Below are 13,698 nucleotides of genomic sequence, written 5' to 3' on the forward strand. Positions count from 1 at the left end.
GGAAAGGGGAGAATCATGATATAGAGCTAGAAAATTACTTTTGCCTGAAATGCTCTATTAATTATATATTTTAAAAATCCCCTTAAATTATTCCTAATTCTCATGTCCATCTCCTAACATTGAGGGGTTAAAAATAAGGACTGAGGCCCAGGCTATCTAGGTTTATGTCGAGTTCAACTACTGACTTGCTGTGTGACCTCGGAGAGGTTGCTTAACATCCTTGTGACTCAGTATTCTCATCTGAAAGGGGTAACAACAGTACTCATCTCATAGAATGTTTTTCTTTTTACATCCTTCAAACAATGACTGGAATATTGTAAACATTCAATAAATATTAGCTATTATTATTAATAGCATTTGTGGATAAAGGTCAAGTATTATTTATAAACAATTGGTCCTTAATTTTTTCTGACTGGAGTTTGGCAGGACTAGATATTGATCTGAAATGAGATAGCAAAATACTGCAAGCACAAGTTTATCAGGTAAAAGTAAGAGACAATCGCTTCATAATTAGCCGGGTTTCTCTGTTTCTCTGACCTTAGACATATGCTCATTAAGCAACATTTTTAGAAGATATCAAAGGACTGTCTTCAACAAATTTGCTTCAAACTCTGGGGTATTATTAAAAGCTGGTAGGACTAGCTTTATAAATATAGAGGTTATTTTGCACTAGACATGAGTCACTGTGGCGACTAGTTGCTTTCACTCTATGAAGAAAACCATACAGGTTAGGAAGCCCATCTAAATGTTTCAGGAAAAGCACTGGGGTCATGATTTACCTAGTTTCCTCTCTTAAAATGTTAAATAAAAGAAATTATTCTCTCAAACATGATTTGTACTTTATTTGATAGGCCTTGCTTGCTTTTAAATATAAAATCTGAATTACAAAACCATGTGAAAATTGTTTACCCTCAACAATGTGCTCTGAAAAGATCTACAGTGTGATGAGAGACAGAATTTCTACAACTGGTATTTAATATAAAAGGATAAATAGCTAGAGATATAGCTATACTATCTTGGCAGGTATATAACGATATGAATTTTGACTCATATTGAGCTTGATATTTAAATTTCCCAGGTCTTTTCCACATACATTTCTATTCAGATTTCCCCAAACTAATTGGTGCAGATAACTTTTGGTTTAGGTGTATTTAATCCTATTGAATTTCATCTTATATTCAGCTTACTTTCAGCAGTGACTACTTCTTCAAGATGTTTTTGAATACTGATTCTGTCATTCATTCAATAAACTTGTACTGGATGCCTACTGTTTGTGAGGCATTTACTAGACCTCGAAGATACGAAGGTAAATAATATATGGATCCTATCATTGAGTTGCTCACAGTATAGTGAGGGAGGAGGTTGTAGGCATCCAAACACATAAATAACGTGCACTGTGGGGAATTCCCTGGCAGTCCAGTGATTAGGACTCTGGGCTTCTACTTCAGGGGCAAGGGTTCAATTCCTGGTCAGGGAACTAAGATCCCGCATGTCACATGGCACGGCCAAACAGATAAATAAATAAAGTCCTTAAAAAAAAATAAAGGGTGCTGTGCTGAGGGCTGTAATAGAGGCAGGCACACAGCAGGGTGGGGAGATAGGGAGTGAGTGGTCAACGCTACCTCGGAAATAGAAAGACAAGGAAGACTCCACAATAGAAATAATGATAGAGTTGAGTTTTAAATATTGAGCATATATTTATCAGATGCACAAGGTGAAGAAAAACATTGCAAGTGGAGGACCACCTGTAAAAGAGGTGTAAAGTGGCATGGTGAATTAAAAGAACTATAAATAGAACATTATGTTTAGGGACATGCAGCAAGAGATCATAACAAGGTATATACGAGGTTTTATTTGCCATCTAAGAAGTAGGGATTTTTGTTTATGGGAAGCCACTAAAATGTTTCAAGAAGTGGAATCACATGCTAAATATGCATTTTATTCATTTGTTTGACAACTATTTATTAAGCTCCAAATTAGTGGTGGCAGGAGGTGGAAGGGAGATTGGAGGTGGGAAAGACTAGAGGAGACTGAAAAATGATTGCAGTTGTCTAAGATAAACTGTGTAAACATTTGAGAGATTTCAGCATCTGGGTGGTAGTTAAAGCCATGGGAGTAAGTGAGATTTCCTAGGGAGAGCGTATATAGCCAAGAGTGGAGGGTATGAGACAAAAGCCTGAGAAGAGAAGACTGGATAGAAAGAGTCTAGAGATAGGTGGAGATATAGGTATGCATGGGGGGAGGGGAGGGAATTTCAGGAAGAAAAGAATGATTAATGATGTTAAATGACTCCAAGATATCAAGTTAGCTGAGGACTGAGAAGTACCTATTGGATTTGGAAATTAGGAAGTTGTTTATGACCTTTTATAGAGTAGCTTCAAGAGAGGCTAGACTGTAGTAGACTGAAGGGTGAGTGGAAGGTTCGTGTAGGCAATGAATCTAGACTATTCTTCCAAACAGCTGGATGGTAGCTGGAGCTACCATCAGGGATGAGGGAAGATTTTTAGGACAGAAATGTCTTGGATATATTTATAAGTTAGTGGGGAGAGAGGCAGTAAATGGTATGAGGATGAAAATAGAGGAGGGGGTCAACAATTGATGAATCAGGACCTCAGCAATGGGAAGAATGGATTCCAGAGCATGGCTGGAGGGAGTTTCTTATACAGGAAGAGGGATACATCCTTTTAAGATGGGAGGGAAATTGGAGGGGTAGGGAGGGGTAAATTTGAAGGTGAAGTTGCTGAGATCATTTGCTGGTTGAGAAGAGCATGGGGCTGAGTTGGAGACTGACAAAAAGAAAAGATTGTGAATAATCTTGAAGGGAGTGTACAAAGTGCAGTGTAAATTGTGGGGTTGGTTCAAGATTGAGAAATTGGAAGATGGAGGGGTGAGGATTTTAGGGATATGAGTGTACTGGCTGGAGAGTAAATCGAATGGTCTCTCAGGATGGAAGTGTCATCAGGAAATGGAAAAGCCCTATGGCATAGGATTGGAGACTACCATTAAGGTTGATATAAATATATTTATCTATAATTTGTTGATTTTGAAGCATTAATTTACCTGACTTTGCTCCTTTTTCAAATCCCTTACTAAGACCTAAATCTTTTCACTTCCAATTTAATAAAACTATCAAAAATTTAACTTTTTAGTAAAACCATACTAGTTTCTGCTGATCACAATGGTTCTATCTGTTAAATTATCCTTGAGTTTTTTGTTACAGATGGTGTCAGCCTGACTGCTGTCTGGAATTATATCAATACCTAAGAAGTGTGATTCAATATGCAGAAATTTATTGTACTGTATTCATATTTGTTTATCATAGCAAGTACCTGTTTATCATAGCAAGTTTAGAAATGTTTTGTATGGTTTATAATTAAAATATTGCTTTAAATAAATTAACTGGCAATGAGTAGCAATAGAATGTTGTATAAATTGCATATTACTTTGTTCAAGAGAGAACTTAAGCAAATTTGCTACAGAAATAATGTCTTTGTGTAACGTCACATTCCTTTTTAAAAATTAACATACACGTATTCTTTTGTACTACAGAGAGTGTTGCAATGCTGAAGATCAATTTAAATCGTTTGCTACATGTTATTTAGAATGATTACTTGCTTCTGTGTATGTATAAGACGTGCCCATAAAATAATGAGGCTACAAATGACCTATTCAATATCACTAATCAATTAGTCCCACTTTGGATTTTCAAAGAGAGAACATAGTATGGAAGACCAGAAGAAGAGATCACTTTAAAAGCTTCTTCCAAATACAAGAGTTACTTGAGGTGGAGACAATCAGTCTTTTGGTAGAAGATATTTTGTCAACGGGTGGCAAACGTACAATTTAAAAATAAATTTTTCATATGTTTTCTTGCACTTTTTTTCTCCCTAGATGTTTCTGTTGGCAATAACATGTGCGTATGTATCCAAAACACTATCCGGATCTTATATGAATTCCATGCTCACACAAATAGAGAGACAATTCAACATCCCAACGTCTCTAGTTGGATTTATTAATGGAAGCTTTGAGATTGGTAATGAATTATTTTTCCATTGCTTCTTTTTATACATTATTTTATCCAGGGAGCTAGTCTGAATTTTACTCTCCTTATTTTCCGCTTTGTATCATTTAACTGACTGAATGTATTTTCTAAAATGACTTAAATAGCCTAGCTCACTTTCGAATATGTTGAGAAACAATTCATTTCAATATTATCCATGAATAACACTTAAACATCGTCACATATCCCATCATGGGACTTTTTATTCTAATAGTTAAATTTTTTTTATTCTAATAGTTCTTTGGACTATGAGTAGCAGAGTGTTTAGAGTACTAATATTTAATCTATTATTTGATAACCCTTAGGGCTTTATTTTCATGTATAGAAGATATCATGGGAAAGAGAGGAATCTGTTTAAAAAAAAAAAAAGCAAATATTTTTCTTCTCCTACTGTTTCTGGGAGGTTGACAATTCTCCTTTCTAAGTGCAGAGGGAAGAAGAAACGGCTTTCACATCTCGCTGAATTTATTTCAGAAACAGCCTTTAGGGAAGAATAAGCCTGTTCTTAGGCTCTGATTTTTGTGGCTGACTGGGAAGATGTGAGGACAGAGAGAAAGAATGAGGAAGGGAAAGATTTCTCCTGTGAACAAACCCGTATAGAAATACAAATGTCACTCCTTTACAGTTTTGTAATGGCTTTTACTTCCTTCAAGATGCAAGTTGCCTTTAATATTTTTAATCAGTATCTGAAAGAAAAATTAGGATGGGATAGAGGCAAAACTGAAACAGGTGATGCTTGATCTTGTCTCCTAGTGCTCAGCTCTCTCAGACCTCATTCTGTGCTACCCATTTGCTGGCTATGGAGATACTGGCTATGGAGTCAGAAGTCACTCCTTGTATAGTCCCTGTGTAAACTCAGCTCACAGTCTAATGGAGGGCATAGGTGCAAAATAATTTAACTGAATGCAGTAAGTTTGGTGACATAGGTATATGCAATGTCCTATAGGAACACAGAGGAGGGACACAACCTCACTTAAGGAAGATAGGCTCTTGAAGTAAAAGTTTTCTGGGTGACGAAACAGGGTTAGATAAGTGTGAAGGGAATTCCAATAGAAGAAGAAGCGTAATGTTGAAACAGCATGGTAGCTTGTGTAGGGAGGAACGTTCAGCCCAGTGTTATGGACTGGCCACGCTTCAGGTGGCAATTCCTAGAATATAGGTCTGGAGAAATGGGCAGGGGTGAGAAATGGACTATTGGAGAGCTTCGTGTGTGTGTGCTATGGAACTTACCTTTTATCCTCTAGGTAATGGAGAGTCACTAAGAGATTGGCAGAGGTTATTAACATTTCTGTGTCAAGGACCTCTTTGGCAATCTGATGCCATATAATCTCAGAATAATGTAATTGTGTAAAATAAAAACCATAAGGGTACAAAGGAAGTCAATTATACTGAAATAAAATTATCCAAATATTAAAAGCAGCTTATATAATAATACTTGTACTTCTTACCATCACATTAAATAACAATATCTACACTAATTTTGAAGCAATCATCGGTGTCAATAATATTTTGAAGTATCTGCAACAACTGTAATGTCGTATGCAAATACCTGTAACTTCTGTTGGTGATAATTGATGACAAAATCGTACATACTGTTAATACTAATGTAGTTTGTGTCTACTTTCACAGTCAAAGGAAATACTAATATTAAGTTAAGTTACTGAAAATAAGGATGCAATTTTTTTTCTCACTCAAGTTCATGGAACACCTGATTTCTATCCATGGACTCCGTTGGGGTTTATAGACAGCAGGTCAAGAACCCCTGTTAAAAGACATTGTGAAACAGAGCCTTCCCTCAGGGCAGGGGTTGTGTACTATTCATTTATTATTTCATGCATCCCCAGCACCAATCCCAGTATTTCAGATATTTATTATACAATAAATGCTGGATAGTCAATGATTGGGTGAGGCTGTTAATTTAGACTTTGTTCATACTAATTGAAATATTCATTTTTCACATCAATTTTTTCTAGGAAATCTTTTGTTGATTATATTTGTGAGTTATTTTGGAACTAAACTGCACAGACCTATAATGATTGGTGTCGGATGTGTGGTTATGGGCCTAGGGTGTTTCTTACAATCACTACCTCATTTCCTCATGGACCGGTAAGTACTGCAGTCTCTGATGACTTTTTCAGGTGTAACTTTCAGCTGCAGGAAATAAGCTTGGATTTCTTTCTAGGAACAATGCCCCTAAAGACCCAGAGCACTGTAATAGAAACTGCAAGGTTCAGATTCTGTTCCACCCACCTGTTTTGTGCTCTTGGCTGCCTGGCTTCCACTCACATGTCCATTTATGAACTAGAGATTTGGGACAACTCTTTTATGGAGTTGAGTCTGATGAAAAGATTCTTAGGACCTGGCAAGATTTGGGATTACTCCTTTCTAGGGACTATTTAGACACTTCTAATTACAGTTGAGTTTCTGTTTAATTATGGGTCACCAAAGGATAGACCAGTCTGAAGGTTGATTTTCATTTTAAATTTTTATCAAAGTAATATGCGTACAAAATTGTGGAATGTAAAATTATATTGAAAAAAGCATTGTCCCCCACCCCTTCAACATTGCTCATGTTACTCCTCTCCAAAGGCAACCACTCCCGACTCTTTTAGCTCTTTCTTCTTCTATTTGCTTCCATATTTCTAAGTAAATGTTTATCCTTTTAGTTTTTGATACTTCAGTGTTATGTAATATACATATTGACTTCCTACTATAAACTCATGCTCACTATTCCATGTGTGTGACTATGTAAATATTTTTCATATTTCAGCTGAACCATGCTGTTATTTTCCCTTTCTTATATCACTTTTTATTTTCCCTGGATTTAGTAATTGCCTCATTTTATATTTGATTCATTTTCTTTTTATTTCTCACGAATCATCACCAAATTCTTTACTGGTACGACAACGTCTTCTCAATATATTCATACATATCAGAGGGTTTCATTTTTGTCTTTGAGATACCTCTCCTGTCATTATCAATTTTCCATCTGCAATCTGAACTGGGAACTCTCCAGGCCTGCCGCATGGCTGCTTCCTTGAAATTTTCACTCACCATTCTCCTTGGGAATTTGTCCTGCCTCTTTCTTCCATTCAGTTACTCACTTCCTGGGTAGTAATATCTTCTCCTTTCCTTTTCATTCTTACTCTTTTTGTGGAAAATGTCATCTAATAGGTTTCTGAGAAAGTGTGCAAGGAAAGTAATAATTTTAAGACCTTAAACATTGGGAAATATTCCTATTCTACTCCCATACTTGGTGACAGTTTGGCTGGTATAAAATTCTGGTTTGAAGTTTTTTCTCTAGGGATTTTGAAGACATCATTTCCAAGACTTTCTAGTTTCCAGTGTTAACTCTTGAGAATCCTATACCATTCTAACCCCTGTGACCAGTTTCTTTTCTCTAGGAGCTGTTGGGATTTTCCCTTAAACTCCAGAATTTGAATTCATGATAATCATGTTGGTATAAATGATTTTCCTTTATCGTGCTAGGTGCCTTCAATCTGGACATTTGTAAAAGTTGCCTGTATTGTTTCTTTGATAATATCCCCCCTTCTTCCACCCCTCTACTTTCTGATTTCATAGAAATCAGTACTTTCTAGAACTTCTACTTGTTCTTGAATATTGTTACATCCTGAGTTAAGCTTATAGTTTTCTCACCTTTTCTCTCCAATTTTCTATCTCTTTGCCTCCTTGTTACTTTTAGGGGAGATTTCTAAAGATTTTTTTTTTTTTTGATGTGGACCATTTCTAAAGTCTTTTATTGAATTTGTTACAATATTGCTTCTGTTTTAGTTTTCTGTTTTTTTTGGCTGCGAGGCATGTGGGATCTTAGCTCCCCAACCAGGGATCGAACCTGCACCCCCTGCATTGGAAAGCAAAGTCTTAACCACTGGGCTGCTAGGAAAGTCCCTGGGGGAGATTTCTTTATCTTCCAAACCTTTGAATGGATTTCTAACTTTTGCTATCATATTTTTAAGTTTTAAGGACTCTTGTTCTTTGAATGTATCTTTTTAAGGAACATCTTGCTCTTATTTTAAGAATGCAATGTCTTTTCCATCTACATTTTCTTCATCTGTCTTCATGTCTCTGTCTCTTTCAAGTGTACAGTTTTTTATTTGTTTTGTCTTTGTCTTTATGTTATAGGCTTCCTTCATATATCTGGTGGTCCTTGGTTAGCTACTCATATTTGAGAGAGAGGAATAGCAACAACAAGCTAACCAGAAGTTCTGTGGTACATGTGTAGGACTTGGTTGTTGGAGGACTTCTTCACAGCACAGGGACTGGATGTTTTAGAGATGGCTCAGAACTGTCCATAACTTGTCAGTTAACTCAGGCAGGGGTTCTTCAATCTGTTGCCTGAGACATGGCAGCTTGGCTACCAGCCAGGTGGGAGTCTCTTTTATCAGTATGTAGATTTTTCTTTTACTTAATATCCCCAGTTTTTAGTATGGCCTCCTATCCTCAATGTGCTTGTTTTGACTCTCTGCAGTCTAAGGCCATGTTCATTGGGATGGTGGAGGGTGTCTATTATAAGGGTTTAACTGCTCCTTATACACACCTTAAACCAATCCTCTGATTTTTTGGATCATACCCACTCCTGCCTTTAGAAGTATCTTGTATCCTGCCTGAAACTTTCCAGGGATATGTGGCACATGTTTGGTTGCTCCTCTGCAGGCACTTACTTAGGCTTGTGTTTCTCATATTTTCTAGTTCAGTGACCACTCATCTGCTTTCCCATTTTCAAAATCCTTATCTTCTTGTCGAATTTCCAAAATCTGTTTCTCCTTGTCAAATCTTCCATTTTCTTTATCCTTGTGGCATTATGCCTTTTCCTTTACTATTTTATAATCCATCAACTGTCATTTTGCTGAAGTTTTGGGGATGAATGAACTTTGAATGAGTTATTGGGTTTTAGTGGATAAGTTAAATGAAAATGATATGTTATCTTCTCAGGTATTTCTGAAGGGATCAGAAGTTTTCAGGCAAAGAGTTTTCACCGTCCTTTTAGTTCCTAGCCTGTCCAAGACAACATCAAGTAATATTCAGCTATTATTTACATTTCTTTCCACTCTCTGCCAAAGGTGTTATTTTTTTTGTCTGAAGCTGGCAAGTCTCATTGGATCATGGGTATGGAGACAGAAGCCTTTGCCCACAGTTCACAGCCTCTCTGTGACCATGACTGGACAATTGTTCAAAGGAGAAGGCATTTTGACCCTTTTTATTATGTTCTATAGCATAGAAATCAGAATTGTCAGTGACATACAAGCATAGCACTCTTTAGCTCATTTGGAACTCAGAAGGGCAAGGTTGTTTCTGTGTGTGTGTGTGTGTGTGTGTGTGTGTGTGTGTGTGTGTGTGTGTTTTGGTTTTTTTGTTTTTGGATTTCTCTTATCTACTAGAAATATAGAAACCAGTCCAGCATAATTTCTAACAAAGAGAGACTTAGCTGGACATATTTTCTTCCATTATTGCAGCTTATAATTTACTTTCTGAGAAAGGGCATGGGATCTTGTGGTAATTTGCCTAAGATAATATAGTCACAGTGTATTAACCCTTTTGTTCTTATGAGAAGAGAAAAACTCATTACATTGCACTGTCACAGTGTTTGAATCTCCAAAGATCTCTCATTATGATGGGCAAATGTTTTGTTTTTCTTGGGGAGTGATGAATGCATGAAGGGATTATTGTTTGAATTCTCAGAAAGTGGGGTATATTTTTTACGAGCAAACCTCAGAGAATCCAAAGTTGGAAACTTGTTTTGTTTTTCCCCCCCAAAGCTTTATCTTCTTTATTATACTTCTTAGAGTCTATTATTTTTCTTCCTTTTTGTTCCTTATCCACAGTAATTATTTCCAGGAAATGATCACCTAAAAACCACAAGCGTTGATGTTAGGTAATCTAAAGGATAGACCATACATATGCAGATAATTGAAAGCTGGCTGTCAATGAATTGCACATTTTCGTGAGTGGCAAGTTCTTTTTGATGATAGCAATCTATGATGATTGGGTGGCAAAGATGAAAAGACATCTGCTTTCCTGGGTTTGGATGTTGTATCTTAAGTGAAGCAGGAGCACCTTCACAATGCTCACATTGTCCTCATTGGCTCCTTAACACAAATGTGTTTTCCCTGTGTTCATACAGATACGAATATGAATCTACAGTTTCAGTGTCTGGTAATTTGTCCTCAAACAGTTTCTTGTGTATGGAAAACGGAACCCAGATTTTCAAACCAACAGAAGATCCATCAGGTTGTCTGCTTCATTTTATTACTTTAGTTAATTTGTAACTGAACACTTTCTGTGGAGGGTCTTTGAATGAGTTATTGGGTTTGGTTAAGTAAGGTAGAGGAACAAAAAGATATTTTTTCCCCTCTAAAGGATTTTAGAGGGGATCACGGAGGAGAATAGGAATGGCTAATAATAGAAAATGTTATGCCTCTTATATTTGAATAGACCTATTAAGACTGCCTTGTCTGTTCTTTAAAATGGTTATTTAAAAATCAGTCAAAGACATTCACCCAAGGGCCACTGTAAAATTAATTCCTTAGAGGAAAACATCTTAGAAGGAAGGGTTTATACTGATGATTTGGTCTATACAATTATCTAAATAGGAAACAGAGGTAGAAACAAAGTTCAAAAGATTTGTGTTATATTATTGATATTCTATAGCAGAGAAAGCAGGCGAGTATGCTATAGTTCTGAATACTCTAGTCTCTTTCTACTGAACTAGGAACTTGTCTTTTTTGCCCAGTTGTCCCTCTTTTCCAGAGACTACTTCCTAATCCAGCGCGATAGTGTACAATAATGGTGTTTCTTCCAGGTTCTTGCAGTCCCAGGCACCAACATACCTGCCTCTGCCCCTTCATGTGCTAAAGGACCTGTGTAATCTGGTGATACTTAGTCTATAGGTGACCCTGTTAATTTACCTCAGACCAGAACTCTTTCCCTGTGATGGGCACATTTTCAGGCTTTATTCATGTCAGTGGAAGTTACGGTGGTTCCTTAGGCTGGGAATTTCACTGCCAGCATGGAATAAGAGGGAATCAAAATAGTTCAAATGAGTATAAGAATAGCTGTCTCAGAAACTCTAAATCAAAGGAACCCCCTGGGGAAACAAAAGAAAACAGTGACATCAGCAATAGCCCGCGGTCTCTCCTTGAGTTGGCTTTTGCCAAAGAATGACTCAGGTCCTGTTTCCTATTTTTCCTAATGTGCATTGTAGTAGATAAACAAAACCTTCCCAGTTGGGTGTATCTCCAGGGAAGTGTGTTGATTCCTTAACCGCCTGATATTCTCAGTTTTGCCCTAGAGGAAACCTGGAGTTTGCCTGTGATCTATAGACATAAACATTGTGCCCATCATAGATAAAAATATGAATACCCAGCAACGGAGACTATGATTTTCTGGACTGGGAATGACTGAGAGATAGCCTCACAAGAAATTTTGAGACTCAGCTGTGTTCAGGACCCTCACATCTGTGGGTGGCACAGTTTACTAATCATCGGGAAAATGCAAATCAAAAACCACAATGAGATATTATCTTACACCTGCCAGAATGGCTGTCCTTAAAAAGGTAACAAATAACAAATATTGGTGAGGATGTGGAGAAAAGGGAACACTTGTATGCTGCTGATGGGAATCTAAATTCGTACAGCCACTATGAAAAACAGTATGGAGGCTCCTCAAAAGATTAAAAATAGAACTACCATAGGACCTAGCAATTCTACTCCTGGATATATATATATACATATCTGAAAAAAACAAAAACTCTAATTCAAAAAGATACATGCACCCCAATGTTCATAGTAGCATTATCTACAATAGCCAAGATATGGAAGCAACCTAAGTGTGCATCAACAGATGAATGGATAAAGAAGACGTGGTGAATACATACACAGTGGAATATACTACTCAGCCACAAAAAAGAATGAAATTTTGCCATTTGCAACAACATGGATGAACCTGGAGGGTATTATGTTTAGTGAAATAAGTGAGAAAAAGAGAAATACTGTATGTTTTGACTTATATGCTGAATCTAAAAAATGAGACAAATGAATGAATATAACAGAACAGAAACAGATTTATACATGCAGAGAACAAACTAGTAATTGCCAGTGGGGAGAAGGGTGGGAGGATGGGGAAAATAGGAGGAGGGGATTAAGAGGTACCTACTACTAGGTATAAAATAAATAAAAGGATGTAATGTACAACACAGAGAATGTTGCCAATGTTTTATAATAACTTTATATGGAGTATAATCTATAAAAATATCAAATTACTATGTTGTACACCTGAAACTAATATAGTATTGTTAAGTCACTGTACTTCAATTTAAAAGGAAGTTATTTGGTGATCACAGTATACAGTGGGCTCTATAGAGAAAATGTGATTACTACTCAGTTAAATATTTTTCATTTCTATAAAGTAATTAGAACTGTAGAGAATTCAAAACTCAGTGAGCCTCTTACGTAAATCTTATAAATATAGTCTCAATTCTAGGGGGAGATATTTGTGTTTTTTCCTCTCCTCAAAGTTAGTATATATATTGGGTAGCACTTATAACAGCTAAGTTTAGTAGTTGCTGGTAAACTGACTCTCTGGAGGGAAAAAAAAGCCTTGATTTTTAGTGTTTGTCAATTTCTGTGGTGTAAATACTCTCATCAAACTACCGGCATGTTATCACTAAATACTGAATTGGGAAGAGATGTATATTCTCATCTCTCCCCAGCCAGTAGGAACTGGCTCCAGCGTACCACTTATTGTTGGCCATACCTAAGTACTCTGTCAGAAAGTGCAAGAGGGATGGCCCATGAGTCATCGCTGGCATAGTAAATTGTTGGCAAGGTGCCATGGTCACATAAGAACTGTGAAATGCTTACCTACCAAAAACTTAGAATTGAGTATTGCTAATATTTCACTACCAAAACACGAATGTAATGTCTTTTTTTCTTTTAATGCAGAGTGTGTGAAGGAAGTTAAATCATTAATGTGGGTGTATGTACTAGTTGGAAATATTATTCGTGGAATTGGTGAAACTCCCATCATGCCTTTGGGTATTTCCTACATAGAGGATTTTGCCAAATCTGAAAACTCTCCTTTATATATTGGTGAGTTGGAAAATCTGCCCTAGCCTCTTTTCAGGACAGTAAGCTCCTTGGGCATGGATATTAGTTATTTATTTGGATGCTTAGTGATGTCCAGAATGATGAACAGAGTGCTTTGGCACAACTGGCCATCATTTAAAGTTTGTTGAATGGAGCAATTATGGGCTAACTCCAAATAAGCCACTTTGCTAAATCTGCTTTTTTACTATTGAAAATGCCATTAATCTAGTGCCCCTGGAGTCCTATTTGACTCCTCCATTTGCTGGGCACCACTCTATACCCAATCTGTTAAGAGATTTAGCAATGTTTTATCCAAAATGTCTCATATTCAAAACCTTTCTCACTATTTTCATTACTTCTATTTTTGTTCAGGTCTTCATCACTTCATGTATAGGTTATTATAACTTCTATATTGGTCATTTTATCTGTAGTATTTATAATCAATTTCTTATAAAAATTCTTGCAGTATAATTTTTCTTAACTATTTTAAATGTCTTCTCTTTCATGTTGATGAAACATACTGACTCTTTATCT

The 13,698-nt window shown here is 36.6% G+C and overlaps 1 protein-coding gene across 1 annotated transcript in view; it reads left to right on the top strand.

Moving 5' to 3' along the window:
• SLCO1A2 (solute carrier organic anion transporter family member 1A2) overlaps positions 1-13,698 on the top strand; it is a 50,795-nt gene that overhangs the window by 1,063 nt on the left and 36,034 nt on the right. Inside the window, exons 2-5 of the mRNA XM_007194819.2 lie at positions 3,892-4,033; positions 6,034-6,166; positions 10,203-10,309; positions 13,021-13,167. Coding sequence (XP_007194881.2) covers positions 3,892-4,033; positions 6,034-6,166; positions 10,203-10,309; positions 13,021-13,167 — 529 coding nt within the window. The remainder of the gene's footprint in view (positions 1-3,891; positions 4,034-6,033; positions 6,167-10,202; positions 10,310-13,020; positions 13,168-13,698) is intronic.

This window comes from Balaenoptera acutorostrata, chromosome 11, assembly GCF_949987535.1.
Source record: "Balaenoptera acutorostrata chromosome 11, mBalAcu1.1, whole genome shotgun sequence".
NCBI classification, from domain to species: domain Eukaryota; kingdom Metazoa; phylum Chordata; class Mammalia; order Artiodactyla; family Balaenopteridae; genus Balaenoptera; species Balaenoptera acutorostrata.